The 18249-nt window shown below is 37.1% G+C and overlaps 1 protein-coding gene across 1 annotated transcript in view; it reads right to left on the bottom strand.

Annotated features, from left to right (window-relative positions):
- LOC149078734 (melanopsin-like) overlaps positions 1-18249 on the bottom strand; it is a 90168-nt gene that overhangs the window by 9778 nt on the left and 62141 nt on the right. Inside the window, exons 2-3 of the mRNA XM_089240456.1 lie at positions 15317-15648; positions 3598-3837 (exon numbers count right to left, since the gene is read on the bottom strand). Of these exons, the coding sequence (XP_089096582.1) occupies positions 3598-3837; positions 15317-15648 (572 nt within the window). The remainder of the gene's footprint in view (positions 1-3597; positions 3838-15316; positions 15649-18249) is intronic.

The following is an 18249-nucleotide window of genomic DNA, read 5'->3' as shown; positions in this document are numbered from 1 at the left end:
GTTGGTTTTATGCGGTTTCCAACTTTGAGGTATGAATGCAAGCCGATATCGCCGTTAAAAAAGTGTTGCCACAGCGAGAAAAAGCCCTACAACGCTACAAATCTTCAATCATTACACTTCACTCACAATTTGAAATACAGGGTGCTACCAAAATATTCACCCGATTTGCAATGTGCATATTACGAAAAATATTGAACATATACGCATAAGATTAATTTTATATTACATGGCCAATCATAAAGTTTCTTTACAAACCAAATTAAAGGTGCTCAATATGTCCGTCTTGGGATGCACAGCATATGTCTATAAGGTAGTCAAATTCGTCTCACAAAACTTTTGCGAGCATGTTTGCATCCACTGCGAGTGGATTTCTGTGGACTACGTGCGAAACTCTGCCGGATCACTCCACATTTACATCAACAAGCGGGAACGGCCAGGGGATTTCCCTTTACACAGACAATCCGTGTCTCGGAATTGTTTATACCATCGCCTAATGCTCTGAGCGGTAGGAAGTTCAACACCAAAATATTGTCGACGAAAAGCGCCTGATGAACAGTTGTTACGGACTCACAGTTCGCGAACACAAAACGATTTCTGTTGTGCAGTCGCCATGTTGACAAACACTGAAGTGACGATCCGCTACCTGTCCGCAACTGAGTGAAACTCGAGATTTCCCTTTTTCTACCAATACATTATTCGATCAAAACGGATTAAAAGCTGAATAGTTATGATTTTTTTAAATCGGATGATTATTTTTTTAAACACCCTGTGTAGATGGCAGCACTCATTCACGCACAACACTATATACGCACTCAGATTGTTAGGTACAGGCACTCACACTTTCGGCACAACTCAATCGGCAGTAAATTGCCCATACCGATTGATCTGAGATGTGCTCTGTTTAAAAAAATGAAGTTAGTTCAATTCTTAGCGATTTATATATAACTTATGAAGTTATTGGGACACCCGGTACATGTATGTGCATAAGCTTGTGGTCCATTAGTTGTCAATGTTTCTCTCGTTTTTCATGTGAACATACTTATTCCCACACGCGAAAAAGATTGGGAAACAGAAAAATAATGGATGATATTTTCTGACGAATGCGAGAGCTATTACCCTCCATCATAGTCTCAAATATCCGTCTAACATGAAGTGGACTATATATTAATGCAGTTAATATTATTCATTCATAAATTATTAATTATATGTTAATTCATAACAGTTAATATCAATTTGCCAAACCTATCTCATAATAAATGGCATTTCATGAAGAATCTAGCTTTTTCGAAGTTTACTAAAGGACTTTCTCTTCGATAGCTTATAAACTCAGTATCTCTCTTCACACATTCAAAGCATATGAATATGTTTTATTTCACACATATTCCTCAGAGTTTATATTTTTATTTCCTCGCGATGGTTCGTAACCCATGAAATTCCCATCACTTCATGAAGTCCTCCACAAAATTTCACAATTTTCTGATGACTGGTTTCACCTGTCAGGCTACTTTAAAACAGGGTCTTTTAATTATGAACGACCTGTCCCTATATGAGTGAATAAAGTTCCTACGCGTATTTCTAGGATAAAGTAAAATTCCTACGCTTTTTCTAGGGGGTCTCGATCGATTTCTCCTCACAATGGAAGAATTTTCAACGTGTTCCCGCAACACGTCAATTGCCCTGTCTAATAATGATTTTCATCATTATGATAAAAATAATGATTTTCATCATTAACGGTAGTGGGGAGGATTTGAAAAATTTTCGAATATATTATTTCAAACATGGCGCTTTATCTCATACATATTATTACCAGCAATCAATGCGCAATTTTGTTAAGAAATCGGGATAGCGATCAAACTTTGTTGATATGAATCAGGAAAAAAGAAAAGTTTTATTAGCGTCCTCTGCTGTTGACTTGAAACATTAATTTCTCTTATATTACAGGAATATAATTATCTCTTTTGTTAAAGAATTTTATGCTACAACTCACTATATCAATAAAAATTATCACAGTTGAACTGAGTCATAGTGAAATTTAATGTATTCAAATATCAGTTGATAAATTTTTTGTTTATTTCATTGTGGCGGACAAAATTTTTTCCCTTTCCAATAAGTTTAAGTTTCGATTTTGTGCGTGCCAAAATATATTAGTTTCGTTTTCAGCGCCACCTATTTTCGACATTAAATACTACTTCCTCATTTTACACGTGCTGTAAAATAATTTTGATTCCATTTTTTTTTTTTTACTTTCTACCTTTCTTTCACCCGGGAAAGCAATTTCTCAAAATTTAACAGAGAATACTTGATTATTTTGATAAGTTGTGCCCGTTTATAAAATAATCGGATAAAGTGGAATATCGGTTAATACGATGTTCCGTCCCCCTTCCTGAGCTTGAACCATTGGAATAATGTTAAATTTAGACGATGCCCATTGTGCGATTATTTCATAGTGTTTATTCATCATGTTTTGAATTCAGGAACCAGGACAAATCTATTGCCTAAAAAATTTGTATTGGGCTATGATTATTTTCTTCGGAGGCGGGAGGGGGGTGGCCACTTTCTTCGTGTAGCTCAAAATCCATCATTACTAAGGGGGCTTCATGCCAATGTTGGCATGTTCAGGGCCCGTTTCTAACCTGAAGAGGCCATTACGACAAGAGTCAAAGATGTTTGGTTGGCCAGTGAATATATGTTGTTTGAATTTTGGGGCCACAAAGTTATAGGGGCCCTGGGCAAATGCACCACCTGTCCATGCGGAAATCAGGCCCTGGGGATGTCTTCATTCTATAATGAGAAAAAAGAGGGATGAACGACGTCTCGCTTGCTGTACGCGGAAGGATAACCTGTCAAACAAAAATTTATATGAAGGGTTTACCTGCCATGTTAAGAAATCAGGGGGTGAGGGCAAACGACCACCTGTCATCCTGAAATTGAGATGAGAGCACAATGGACTTAATTTTCCTGAAAAAACGATTCAGAATGCGGGAAATCGTCCTACATCATTTCTAGGAGTATAAGCACATTCCTTACACATTCCTGGTGGGCGGGGGGGGGGGGGGGAATAAATGAGTCTTAAATCACTTGAGTGATCTGTAATTGCACCGCAGGTCACTTAGGTGATCTGTGAATATGCCGTGGGATACATAAGTTATTTGAAACTGCACCACGGGTCAATTAAATCACCTGTAAATGTGCCGCGGGTCTTGAGTGATCTGTAACTACCCATAGATGTTCCGCGGGTCACTTAAATGATCTGATATTGTGCCGCAGGCCACTTACAATGATGTGGATCTGTACTGCGGCCACTTAAGTGTTCTGGAACTGTGCCACAAGTCACTTAAGCAATTTGTAAATGTGTCGCGGGTTGCTTGAGTGATCTAGAACTGTGTCGAGGGTCACTAAAGGCATCAGTGAGTATGATGTGAGTCACATGAGTGACTTTAAATATCCCGCTTAGTTCGTTTTTACGAAATTAAGCTTGAGATCGTGAGTTACCTCACATGATTCCGAAGGCCACATTTGACTCGAAGACCATAGGTTGAGCATGCATGGTTTATACGCCTGAAAAAAATGCGTATTTAATATTTATTTTTTTTTTACCTGAGTGTTCAAGAAGAAATATATGATAGGGTTGCAGATGACACTGGCCTTTGCGAAAATGGCTGGTGCCGCAGATGACGCTGGTCCGACAAGTTCCGGGTAACCTAAAGCGGATATCAAAGAGACGACGGCGTAAGGAGTCCAAGCTGTCATGGTGCAGACCACCATCACCCAAGCCATGATAGTGACTTTAGCTTCAGCTTTAGCGGTAGAACACTTTCCTATTCTTCTACTTGGTGCCTTGAAAAGAATTGAAAAAAAAAAAACGTGTTTCAATCCAAAAATCGATGAAAATCGTCGTTGAATCAGGACTGTTGCGTTTCTCAGCAAAATTGTTATTTTTTTCACGAGTAGTGCTTTCTAGTATTCGGAAAAGATTGTTCAGCAAGAAGACGTCCCTTTTTACTATGTATTTCAGCTCTGTTAAGAGGTATTGACCCTCAGCTTGGCAAATATAACATGGGTTTCCTCGGAGTGAGCAATTATTTTCCCCAAAAAGACAAAAAAATTCACGTTAAATTTTACCCCGGGAGGTACCATTAACATCTCGAGAGCAGCAATTTATTCCCGGGGTATATAATGATTATTTTACATCCATTAATTTAATGAAAACATTTATATGCAAAAGACATACATGCATATAAAAATATTTATGCTAGCCATTCTCATTAACAGGTATTCGGAAGGGCTGGTTCAGCTCTAATAAATAAAGCGAAATCCCTCTTTTTTGTAGACACAGGATTAACAAAATGTATCTGTAAAAAAAAATACTGCATTTTTCAACGTGGTGAAAAATTCGAATATATAATTTCTTAAAAAAAACATCATTACCATCCCCCGAAAGAAAAAATGGCATTGAATTAATTGTGCGTGGCTTTGAATTAACAGAAAGAGATAAAAATTATACAGGGTTGTTCAGACGTCTAGACCTGTTCTGAAAAAGAAATTTTTTTAAAAACCTAGAGACACACAACCCCGGCAAACTGGTAGTGTTTTGGATGAAGTGATGTGTGGCCGTCTAAAAGTGTTTCTTAAGTCGACGTCGAAACTAAGTGCCACTTTCCCATATCGCTTAAGTTATTCACAACGTATTCCCATATCACTGCAGTGACTCACAGATTCTTTATAAGCCACTGTAGTGAAAAGAGAAGCTTTGTTCCAGATCATTAAGTTGCTTGTGGCACATTTTCACTTCAATTAAGTGGCCCGCAGCGAAATCTCAGCTCACTTGAGTGACCCGCGGTGCAGTTCCACATGGGTTAAATGGTCCTCCGCACAATCTCAGATCACTTTAGTGACCTGGGGTGCTATTCCAGATCACTTAAATGGTCTGCGGCTCAATCTCACTTCAATTAAGTGGTCCGCGGCATACATACGGACGTCCAGACTACGTAAATGGCTCCCGGCACATTTACAGATCACTTAAGTGATCAGTGGAACATTTACAGATTAATTAAGTGGCCCACAGTCCATTGTAGGTCACTCAAGTAACCTGAGACACATTTGCAGATCACTTAAGTGACCTGGAGAGCTGCTCCATATCACTTAAATGGCCTGTGGCACACTCAAACTTCAATTAGTGGTCCGCAGAACATATCCAAATCACTTAAATAGACTGCGGCACATATCCCGATTACTTAAGTGGCCTGTGCCACATATCAAGATTATTTAAGGTGCCCGCGGCACATATCCAGTTCAATGTAGTGGCCCACGACACTTTTTCAAACCAATGAAGTGGCCCGTACTCCCCAAAATTTGAACACCTTTGCTTTAAGCCGTTTGTCTCTGTCTTTAACAGCTTTTTAATTTTTTTCTTTCACAAAAGAGGTTCAGACTTCTTTACGCACCCTGTATTTAGAAGCCATATAAGCAAGCGGATTTATCACGAGAAATTCATGAGAAAATTATACGGGATGAGAAATATTCTAACAAAGAACGTTCGTACAGGGAATGAATGATGAAAACAGTATCCTGACTGTATCTGAGGGTGACTGTTAAGCTTTTCGAAATGCATACCTTAAATAGGGTTTTTTCCTGTAAATTATCATTGAGATAAACCAATATTCTCAAATATTTCAGCTGTTCATCATAAAATTGAAAACGTATAAGTATACGGATTTTACAGTTTTGAGAGCATAATACGGATAAGACTTACGACTTTTATAAAGCATTTCGAAATAATAATATGATCAGAAATGGTAAAAGCAGCAAGTGCCAAATGTTTCATTACAGCGAAAAACAAGTTTCAAAGAATCATAGACCAACGTGTTAAGTGACATCTACTAACACGTTTTTCAATTACTCCGAATAGAGTGAGTTGCACACTTACATCGTTTCCTAGGGTGACAACCTACGTTCTGACGCAATAAATGAATAAATGAATCATTTTATTTACTGCGTTTACCGTTTCGGATCTTCAGTTATTCATGAAGAGTTTTCTTAAGAATCACGGTACCAAAATAAAAACACAAATTATGCGAATATAAATTCCTATTTTTAACTTCCTAATTCCCGTCTCAATGCACGCAATTTTAAGACATCTGAAGGAATTCGCATTCAAAAATCATTCTCATTCAGTTTTCGTTTTCTATGTCATGCTTGAGAAATTTTCAGCTCACTTAAAATGCTTGAATTATTGCGTTGACTTTATTTATTCTGCCCTGCCTCGGAGGGAATGCAGAAAATATAAATGTTATCGGAGTAAGCCAAATCAAAACAATACACGCACCAAATAAACATAATTACGTATAGAACAAACGCCCTAAATACAAACATCCTTTGAAGTTTGTATTAGATTTATTTAACTAAACTGACTTGTTTCACCTAAAGTAGTCAGTTTTACAAGTGCGTTAAAACAAATAACTGACTTGATTAACGTTCCTTTTGATTCAATAAATTCTAGTTAGTACACACACTTACACGCAGGAGGTTTAGGAGGCAAAGAAAGCACGTATAAGTTATATACGACGATTTAAAACGGTTAGTTGTATGTTAGTTATCGATTGTATAAGGCTTATCCGGATGAAGAAAGGAAGCCTCTGACTAAGTCAGTACGGATTCTTCGATCGTGCTGTGAGCAGAAACTAAAAATTGCAACGTCAAACATATTTGAAAGGTTTACAAAAAAAAAATCCATACCTAAAGAAAGTTTTTCTGACAAGGACGAACCGGGTATCGAACTCACCACACCTCTAAACATCCTTTAGGCGAGTATCTTATCGACCTGGGCTACCGCGCCCCATGTAAGCATGTGAGCTGTTACTCCCAGCTTACTATGGGGCCCCCAGAACATTAATGCGCCTGTGAAACCACAATGCTTGCCATGACGGCCATACATAAAACCTTCACAGGAAGGAAGCTCGCTGAAATCCAGCCCAGGGTAGAAATGGATCCAGGGTGATGTGAGGTTCAATGGATTGTGCCGTATTTTACGCAAATCTATTTTTCAAATATAATTTGGCTCTTGGGATCACCCACTTTCTGGCTCAGTGCCTGGCCTAGGGTTCTAGAGATCTATCTTATTTATAAAATTTTTGTTCATTATAAATTTAGATTCGATTTAATTCTATTAGTTGAAAGGGTCTGGTTCTTGAATGAGGGTGGGGGGAGGTTGGATAAGACAGGGGAGCCGAGCCATGAGAAGAAAATACTGACCAAAGAGGGCCATGGGCTGAAAAATATTGAGAAACACTGCTCTATATAGAAAATGTCAAATTTAAAATATTTTTGTAAAAAATATGCTGTCTGAAAATTTTTTTGTTGATTTAAATTGCTCTTAGAACATTGGTAATTCGTAATTGGTAATTTTCTAGGAAAGAGATTCCTTGTGCCCCCTCCCAGTCCTAAGACTCATAAGGCTTTTCTAAAGGTCGATCATGCTTACGCCCTGCAACGAGATAACTGATAACTTGAAAAATGCTCAAATTGAATATGTTTGTTATTAACCTTCTGATACTTAATCATCATTTTAAAATCCCATGGTTATAACAGGTGTATGTATAAAGTTATTAAACGTTGAATTAAAAATTAGTACGATAATGTAACACCGTAGACTGGGGTGTGCTAAGGTTCCGACTATGTGCCATTCACGAATTATAGGACGCAAGCGCTTCCTGGGAGCGTATGGATGAACAATCGAAATTTTAAGAATTTTCATGCCGATTCAGAAGCATCAGGTGACTCACCGACAGTATGTATTGCATCATCTGCTGTCAGCTGTTGTCTAGAGAATTTTTTAGGTTATATTGTGATTCACACGAAATTTTTCCAGTGTGTGCAAACCTCCTCTGGTGCAGGTAGTGTGTGTGTTTCGTGGAAACTAGGTAAGTTAATATTTCGATGTAGAAGTTACTTACGATAAGAAATGCCTATCTGAATTGTAAAAATACTGCATTTTGGCAGAAATATGACGCATAAACAAAAAAATGGGGATTCAGGTGGTGACTGTGTCACTTGTTTTTTTTCCCACTAGTTCATTATTTTTTATTGTCCCTGCAATAACTCGCATGGGGGCATATGTTGCGTGGGCGGCCACAAAGATGTGTAAATGTGTGTAGGCGATAATTGTACATATCATCAGTTAATAAAGCATCCAGGGGATTTTGGGTGTCGGGTCTTGGGGGTGCGGCTGAGGGGCCTCCTTGGCCGCTGCTCGGGTTTGTGGGCCCCTCTCGGGGCAGGGGCAGCCTGGGCGGGGGAGCTGCTGCCGCCGTCTCCTTGGAAGGAGGAAAACTCTGAAGACCAGGCTTGGTGCTTGCAGCTAGGGCCTTAGACAGAGGGTCGGGGTGTCGGGAGGGGGGCGCCTTCCGGTTACATCCCAGCCCGGCACCCCTGATTCTCACCAGCACGACCCAAACAACACGGGCAAAAGGCTTATATCTCGGGAGGGACAGAGCCTGGGTCGCGTCTGGTCTGACGGAGCAATAATTCGCAAGTACGTGTGGAAACTGGGTGGTCGACCCTCCCCTAATTACTAAAATGAAACACTTGAAGAGGCTCTTCGTGCGATAAGAAACAAACAGATGCTCATAAATTTTGATCATATTAGAAAAGGCGTATGTAACGGCCATGAAAAAAGTTGGCAATTTTACTCATGGCCTCACCCAGCTGACGAAATTCGGTATCCGAGGTGCCGAATTATATTGATGATAGTGTGTTATTTTTTAAGAAGAGCCTTATATTTTCGAATTTAAAGTCTTTATTTTTGTTAATGTTTCAGGGAATTAAAATTTTCAAAAAAAGTAAAAACAAATGTTTTCTTTACTTAAAAATGCCAATAAATTGTTTTTCTAGGTTTCAACGACCATTTTATTTAAAATTTCGAAATTGACCTAATTTTGGACAGAAATAATTTTTTCAAAGGGTTCCTGGTAAAGTCAACAACCGGAATTCAATAAAAATGGCTGTGACAATGTGCCACAACTTCTTTTCGGGGATTTATAGGCGAGAAATGATGACACATAATCGCCACCCTCCAGAGGACGACAGTGTCACGCGAAAAAAATTCTCTATCCTCTCTCTCTCTCTTTCCTTGTCATCATAATTCTTTTGAAAACCAGAAATCGAAAGCTGAGATGCGAGGCTACCTTTAATAAAATTCCCAGCAACCTTGGCAAAGCATAAGGGAATATAACAAGGAAAAACCTCAAAAAGTGGCACACTCACTCCAGTTTACGGTACTGTTATTTAAAGATGTACACAAACATAAAAAAATGTAAGCTCAGGTTTTGGAATAATTTTAATAATAATAAGAGAAGTGATGTCTTAGGGATATTGATAACAGCATCAGCAGCAGCTGTGAATTCTGATCAGCGAGCGATTCACTAAACTTTATACAGCTTTTGTATCGCAGGAAACTAGAATAAAGAATAAGTTGAATTTTTAGTCCTCATTTCTCCTGAACAGCTGACGAAATTTCTGCTTACTCAACACACAGCCGGAAGGCAAGTTTACGTTTATAGAATGCAATCCCTGTCAAAAAAATACATATTACGCATAAACCACTTTAAATTTTCATACATTTCTGAAAATTTAAATGTATAAAGTTTGAGCGTTTCTTCTTCAATTAAAATATAACAGAAATCGGTTACTATAACTGGAAATAAAATATTTCTCAACAAAAAATGATTCTGTCATGAAGTTGAGCAGAAAATTTGTGGTTATCAAAACCGTGGTTATAATTTCCATGATGTAACTATTGTTTTCCATTTTTTGGAAATGTTTTACGTGTTTGAGTATCCCTCCTAAATAGTATTTATCCCCTTTTTTTGCACCAATTCAACATGAGCCCATGAATTTACTACCAGAATTCCATTCTTCCGAAATAATACAAGATACCATAGTTTTTCCATTCGCACAACCTGCATATGGAACTCATTACCCGGTGAGATTGTGATGAAGCCAACAGTTCGAATCAGCCATAAAAACCATGACCTGTCTCCACATCTTCAATGATATGCTTTTTGTTGTGTCCGGAAAATTCACTGACAACAATTCATTCACCGCCATGCAATTCGCCGGTAGGGAAATTCAACGACATCAGTTCGGCAGGAGTGAATTAACGAGTGAGTGAATGTGTGTGTGTGTGTGTGTGTGTGCGCGCGCGCGCGTGTGCGTGCGTGCGTGTGTGTGAATGAGCGAAACCGACCTGTCACTATAGCTAGCTCACTCGCCCATCAGGTCATTCAGTCAATCACTAAGTATGTAGTTAATTCTATCACTCACTCACTGAATCGCTCCCTTTGTCACTCACTTACTCCTTAGGTAATTCATAGGTCACTCACTCACTTCATAGGTCACTCACTTACTTACTCCATAGGACACTCACTTACTCCTTAGGACACTCACTTACTCCTTAGGACACTTTCTTACTCCTTAGGTCACTCACTTACTCCTTGGGTAATTCATTATATTACGTACTCACTTCATAAGTCACTCACTTACTCACCAGGTCAATGACTACTAATGTCGCTCACTATGTTACTCGATCGCTCTCTCAGTAGGCTGATCACTCACTTGATCTCTTTATCGCTCATTTACTCCCTAGGTCACTCACTTGCTCACTAGGTCATTTACTTTGACATTCACTCACTGGGTCAATCATTATATCAACTCATCAAACTAGGTCAATCAACTAGGTCACCCATTCTATAATCATCCCATTAGGTTGCTCACTCTGTCACTCACACACTCATTAACTAGGCGCTCACTCTGTCACTCACACACTCTTTAACTAGGCGCTCACTTTGTCACTCACACACTCATTAACTAGGCCGCTCACTCTGTCACACGCACTTAATCACCAGGTCGTTCGTTCACTAACTCACTAGGCCTTTCATTCTGTCACGTGCACACTCACTAGATCACTCAGTCTACCACAGGCTCGCTCACCATGACACTCACTCACTAGGTCGCCCACTCACTTATTGGGTCACTTAATCTATCTCTAGGTCGTTCACTCACTAGTTTGCTGGTTCACCAACACTAACCACTCTGTCACTCATGCACTTACCACTAAGTACATCGTTTACTGACTCACTCACTCGGTCATTCCTCGTTCACTTACTGGCTCACTGACTCGTGTTGAACTGTTATCGGTAAATTTTCCATCAATGAATTGTTGGTCAATGTATCTTCCTAGCTGTAAATTGCATGGCAGTGAATTGTTGTCGGTGAATTTTCCGTTTAATTAGTTTTTTTTTTAAAAGAGTTTTTCTCTACCGCTTTCATCATTTCTAAACCAGCTACTGTTATGTCGTTGTGGTTTTAACTATATGTCTAGAAATCAGTTAAAAATTTCAACAAATTAATCAAAAAATTCATCGATTAATCAAATTTTAATCGAATATTTTCAAATGCTATTCATTCATAACAAACGTAATGTTGGTAGCTATATAATATTAATTGATGCTTTAAAAAATATATGCTGTTAATTTCACGCATCTATCCATTGAATGGATGTAAATAGATATAGAAATAGATTAAGAAGTAAAGCCCACCCGCTTGAAGCTATTTTAATATCGTCCGCCTTTGCCAGAAACATGAATATGGAAATTTCTAGAACTTGGAAAACAACTTTCTGAATGTTTACTTTACCCATGTTACTCTATGGAAGTTGTCCTCCTAAAATGTGTTTCAATAGAGGAATACACATTCACGTTTCTGGAAATACTGATAGCAAAATAAGTGATCCAACCTGCTGATAAACCCGAAAGCGGAAATTTGCACATTCATGTCTCTGCGGGGAATTAAGTAATCACCCTGTACATCGATGGCTAGTTTCCAATACTTGTATAATGCAATAGACGTCGTTTATTAAATACAATACGCGTTTAAGAAAATGCAGTTCAAATCTTTAGAATATTTTTGGGAAGGAAAAAAAAGACAGAAATTATAATATTATTGTAATATGTAGTAATATGTTTGTAGTAATATGTTTGTAGTAATATGTTTGTAGTAATATGTTTAGATTCTGATTTTGAGAAAGCAGGGACTTTAATCAACCAAATTCGCATATTCTTTTGTCAGAAAGTCTTGAATATTTCAATTCAAATACGTTTTCATTAAACTCCCTCTCTCTGAAATATGCGTAGGGACTTTTTGATTCTGTAATAACACTTCAATTTCCCAAGAGAAAATGACTTAAAACAAACGTAAGCATTTAAAGTTGTAATTAATATTAGAATTCATCGTTTCGATGAAATTTCGAATGATTTTATTGAACGTTAACTTTAATTAGCATTAAAATGACATTTAATGCAAATTCAATTTAATTAATAATAATAATTCACCTCCCGTTCCATAGAACCTGCATGAATAGTGGATTATGATAGCATCTTCTATATGTTGTAATGTTAATAAACTACACATTTTTAATAGTAAATGCCACTTTTAATATTAATCAACTTAAACTATTTTCGTCACCATTTTGACTATCACTTTGAATGTCCATAGTGACATCTTGAAATTTTCATGAAAGATTTCAATTACTTCCAAGTAGTGATTGACGAAATTGGCTTTATTGTATCGGGATCAAAAAATCATTGGAGAGCATTAAGCTTACGCACTGCACGCAGAGATACCATCATATGTCACACTTGAAAAACGAAATTTATTTTAATTCTTGGGAATCCAACTTCAAATATTATACATTGCGTATAAGTTAAGAGAGAAAAGTGTCATATCGATTAAAAACACCCAATGACAACAGTATATCAATTAAGAAATTAAGTCGATTTCCGGGGAAAGGGGGGGGGGGGTTAGGAAAACAATATAAATCGAATTTCATCGTAATTATTTATAAGAATAAAAAATTTACGGAATGCGGGAATGCGACAGACGTAATTAATAAGTCCAAGAAGAAGATATCAAAGGCATCGTTCTTCTGTTCTTCGTTAATGTATTTTTCCTCTGAAGTCAAGATAATAATAATAATTAAAAAACCTGGACTTATTCAGTTTTTATATTAGTTCCTCATTTCCAAATGTTCACTTACGAGATCTTCGAAATAATAGGAGAAATAATGAGAGGAAACGCGCAATGAAAAATAAAGCATCCAATCTTAATAACTACTGATGAAAGAAACCACTTTTGCCATCGTTACAAATATAATGAAGGCACTTGGTAAAGGAGAAGATTTAGTTATGAAAAAAAAAATTGATATTTCTTTTCCTGTCTTCGTACCAGAAAGAAAACTGAGATACATCCGAAATGAGATGAAATAATTGGGAACGTTTTCTCCATATACGTTAAAATGTAAGGCATGCCAAATATATACAGGGTGTATCTAACTAAACCGATGGTCAAAATTGAAACGGATAATAGAATTCGGCAAATTAAACAACTTTCACCATTCAATGTAGGGTCAGAAAGCAAGCGGGGTGAGCCGAGAGAGGGCGTGGTGAAAATGGAGAACACAGTGAAGACAAATAATAAAGCATAGAGAATCTTTATTATCGAAAACTCTGCAAAACAAACGTCCAAATAAGTGACCAGTGCAGGCGTCACATCGGCGACGGATAGCAGCTGAATGACGGGATGTGCAAAAGGCCACGTTTCATTCACTCTAGAAAAAGTGCCCTCTCGCTGCTCGCTGCTTGCTTTCCGACCCCACATTGTATGATGAAAGTTGCTTGTTTAGGTGAGTTTTACCACCCCTTACAGTTCCAACCATCAATTTATATGGGTCCGAACTGTGATACAGGTGTTCCGTATATAAAGCATCAGTATAAAGACACACGTAATATATTTTAAAACTGCAGTTCATATCATTCAATTTTTCTTCTCTATGTTATATTTCCTATATGTTTCAGAAAGGAAAATCATACGGTTTATTTGAAAATTTAAGTAAAATATCAGAAATTAGATAGTGGAAAATAAAGGAAGTTGTACTCTCTTATATACCAACAATAGTTTCAATTCACTACTAATGTAATTGGTGGAGCGATAATGAAAGGGGATATGAGCTGCTAAAATCCAATCTATGGCACCCCGATATATGAGTGAAGGTTCAAGGAAATCGTACTGCAACATAATACAATTTGATCAGCAGAACAAAAGGAAACGTGTGTTTTTTTAATGTGTTAGTTAAAATTGTAATTGGTAAGAAATATGAAAATAAAAATGTTTATACGGCCTCCAATAAAAAAAAAAGCAATATGAACCATTAAAATTTATTTGTTTTATTAACCCTCTATTTACTCCCATAAAACCACATTGAAATTTATTTGTTTTACAAATACGGATGTAAAATGGTGCTATTAGCATATTGTTTATCTAAAATGTATCAGCACGAGATCTTAATTAGACGGAATTTTTTAATTATCTGACATGGTTAATTAAAGATAAAATATACAATTTGCCTTGATTTTAATGCTATCTATAAACAGATAAAATCTTGCGAATTTAAATAGTTTTTTTACCTTGAATTTTATTTACAATGCCCTGAATTTAGTGCAATTTGATAAATCTCTGAAAACAAATAAAATTTCAGCGAATCTAAAAAAAAATTAAAATGACAAGTAATTTACCCTTTCTAGATAAAAAAAAAGGTATTGTAACTATAGTTATATTATTATTGTACATGTAGCTGTATTATGTACTGAAATGACACTAAAAGGTGTACTTTTCGAGACTCCACGCCCCAGATAATACACGGGTGCTTTCACTGTCACTGAATTTTCAAACCAGAAATTGGTTCCAACTCAGATAAAATTTCATCAATTTTCTGTTCTATCAGGTAACTATATGTCTTAAAAAAAAGGGATTTTTTTAGACTTCGTATTCGTAAATTTACGGGACACTGAGGGCAGTCTTAATGCATGGGTTCGCCCGGGCACGGTCCCGACGAATCCACAATAATAAGATTTCGCACTATGATTTGTGAGAAGGTGGTGCCCCGGCATATTGTATTCCCTGGATTCCCATGGAGAGACACCCTGTTTAAGAGAAAATAACCAAATTTTTTCAATATTCTCCTTCAATAACTTATGGAGCTGAAACGTGGGATACAACGGAAAAAGAAGAGGAAATCCTAAAGTCAACTGAATATGCTATAGAGCGTTAATGCCTTTTTTGAACATCAAAAATACAAAAACATTTTGAAAATTCCAAAAAAAAAAAATGAATGCTTGGATCTGAACGCGTTGAAAGTGTTTCGATATTAAACAACAACTTGAAAATAATAAATAAGCACGTATATCAGATATGAAATGGAACTTACTTTTCTCACTATGGATACTATCCTGGCGTAGCACCATCCCATGATTGTGATGGGCAATATGTAGCCTAATATGAATATGTATATGATATAGGACGCGTGGAAGAAATCCGAAGTCTGCCACATGACTGAGCATGCAATGCCCGGCTGCTCGATAACGTATTTGTTCCAACCGAAAAGAGGCGGAAGGGCCTGCCCAAGGGAATACGTCCAAATTAGTACCAAAACGACTGCGGTGAAGGTCGGTGTTAGAGCGCATCTTCCGCTGCACGGCCTGGAGATCACTATGTATCTCTCGATGGCTATTGCTGTCAGTGTGCCGATAGAAGTCATGCCTGCAACAGAAATTATACAAAGATGAGATTTTTTTTTCAACAGGAAATAGAAAATTAAAATTTTCTATTCTTTCAATATATACTGAGAAGCCAAGAAAACTGGCATTGGAAATATTAAGAAATTACATTATTGAAAATTATATTACATTATATTTTCATTGTAGCATTTCTTATGCACCTCATTGGATGCAATCTTCAATGCGCGTAGACGTAGCGTTTGCCACTCCACGGTCGTATGGGTATCGGCATGCACTCGCATCACGACGAACCAAGTTCGAGCCCCGGCTGAAGTTTGTTTTCTGTAGTTTTCTGACTTTAAAGCGAGAAAGAGAGCCGGTCTCCCATTCAGAATGGACAGAATGGTCACTCCACAGAAAGCAACCAGGCTGACAATAGTAAAAATAAAAGTACTCACAATAGAAAAAGGCAAAATAATTTAATAATTTCTCGTGTTCTTTCGAATTCCAAAGGCAGATGGCAGCACTTTTTACCCTTTCCGATCATGGTGCCAGTAACTTTTGGGATGCCTTTCTCATTGAACAATTTTTCTTTCGATCACAGGGTGTAAAGTCTTGACTTGAAGGATTGTGTAAATTTTGAGTTAAAAATTTGGTGCATATATGAACTTTGAGAGCTTTCATCCGAGGACAGCACATAAAGTTGACTCTTTCAGGGTTTTTTTTTGAATTTCAGATGAAAGTGCCTCCGGAAAAAGTGTGATTCATCACATAAAATTTGGCAATAAAATTCTGGAAAAGATTGTATGTGAAGATGAGTATATACCCTGCATCATCATCATGGATTTTTTTCTCTTTCAAACCAAGCACAACTGCAATCTATCGTCATGGGCAATTTACTACCGAGTGAGTTGTGCCAGATGTGTGAGTACCTAACAGTCTGAGCGCGTACACAGTATTGTGTCCGATTTCTCAGTGTGATACTATCTATATTTCAGAAGTGTAATGATTTAATATTTGTGTCATTGTTTACCAGTTACTTTCTGCGGTGAGACTTTTCAATGGGAAAATCAACTCTCATTCACGCTTCAAAGTTGGAAACCACAGAAAACCAACTTCAGCAGACCAGCACTGTTGTCACTGTGTGGCTCGAATCCGGGTCATCAGGATGTGAGTTCATCACTATGACCACTCGACCGCAGCAGCGGATCATCGTCATGGCTTAGAATATTTGAACGAAGTAAATTATTTCTTCACAAAAGATAAAAATTCGAAAAAAAAATAAAAAATTGTCGAAATTCATGTTTTTAATGAACCTTTTGAGTATCAAAAATGCAAAAACATTTCGAAAATTCCAAAAACAACAAAAATGTTCTTGTCTGGAAGGTTAAGCAAATAACAAGAATTTCTCATTAATAAATTTCATATCAGGTCCACAACACATACGCGCCACATTCCGATATGAGCCAGTCCATTAGAAGTTCGCCAAAGTAATATGTACGAGGTGCATGTGCGGTGTAGTAATAACTTATTGATAGCATTTCACAGAGATAGACTTGAAGAGATTAGAGTTTTTCACTTGCGACTATTTCAAGGACGCTGAGAAATGGATCTCCCTCAGAACAACACGAGCTGGTGCGTGTGATGTCCGGATAAAGTACGTTAAAATCACATTCAATACAAACTTCAACGCATTCGTAACCTGTGGAAATTACTCAAATAACTTCTTTGATGAATAGGTTATATGCCAATTCATATTCTACATTCATATCGCGACGATTTGGCGTCTTCTAACAGAATAATCCTCCGCACACCTGTGAAGAGTTGCCTAATCATGGTTACATATGAGGTCATGGCCTAGCCTCTTAAGTAACCTAAATTCGGCCCTATCCATTGGGTTTGGGAATCATGCAAGGAGTCTCAGGAAAGGAACTCGACATTAAAACTATACAGTAGGAGTCTTCAACGTTTTGCATCTGAGGACTACATCAATAGATTCGAGAGGTTGCGTGGACTACATTTAATGGGAGCGATGAATCACTGGGATTTGGCCCCAACCTCCTTTCTTTTGATGACAATGAAATGAAAAAATTATAGTTGTACAAAAAATGTATGAACTTATTTTGCAAACAAGAAAATATATAGCCCATGTAAAAATAAATTAGAATTATATCAATAATTAATTGATAAACACTAATTACTTTGTAATTGTTTATTAATTTACCTAATTTAGAGCTTGCACTCTTCACGAGTTTTGTCCACTAAGGCCCAGGTTTTTTAGCTTGTGTTTGAAAAAAAACTTTAATCTCGGAATATTAATTTAATCAACAAATTTATTCCACGGATTGACCTCTCGACCACTATTGATAAAAAATTTGCTGATGTAATTCAGAAAATTAGAAAACTTTCTCTTATTGATTTTCTGTAAGTAAATTTTCTGTAACTCTCTTATTGCTGCAAAGTGGAAACTGCACTCAGTAGGTTTCTCTGATGTATCTCTCAGTATTAGATAGTGCTGTCGATAATTCTTGTCAATATTGGATATTTCTGTACATATACCAATTATTCGCACAAATAAAAGAAATGTCCAAAAAATCAATAAGAATTACTATCATAGTTTCAGATAGTGGAATGCTGATTTCAT

Source organism: Pholcus phalangioides, unplaced genomic scaffold (assembly GCF_987345545.1).
Source record: "Pholcus phalangioides strain wild (caught in Gottingen) unplaced genomic scaffold, Ppha-v1.0 ptg000013l_1, whole genome shotgun sequence".
Lineage (NCBI taxonomy): Eukaryota > Metazoa > Arthropoda > Arachnida > Araneae > Pholcidae > Pholcus > Pholcus phalangioides.
Note: the sequence above shows the minus strand (reverse complement) of the source record. Positions and strands in the feature narration are given on the sequence as shown.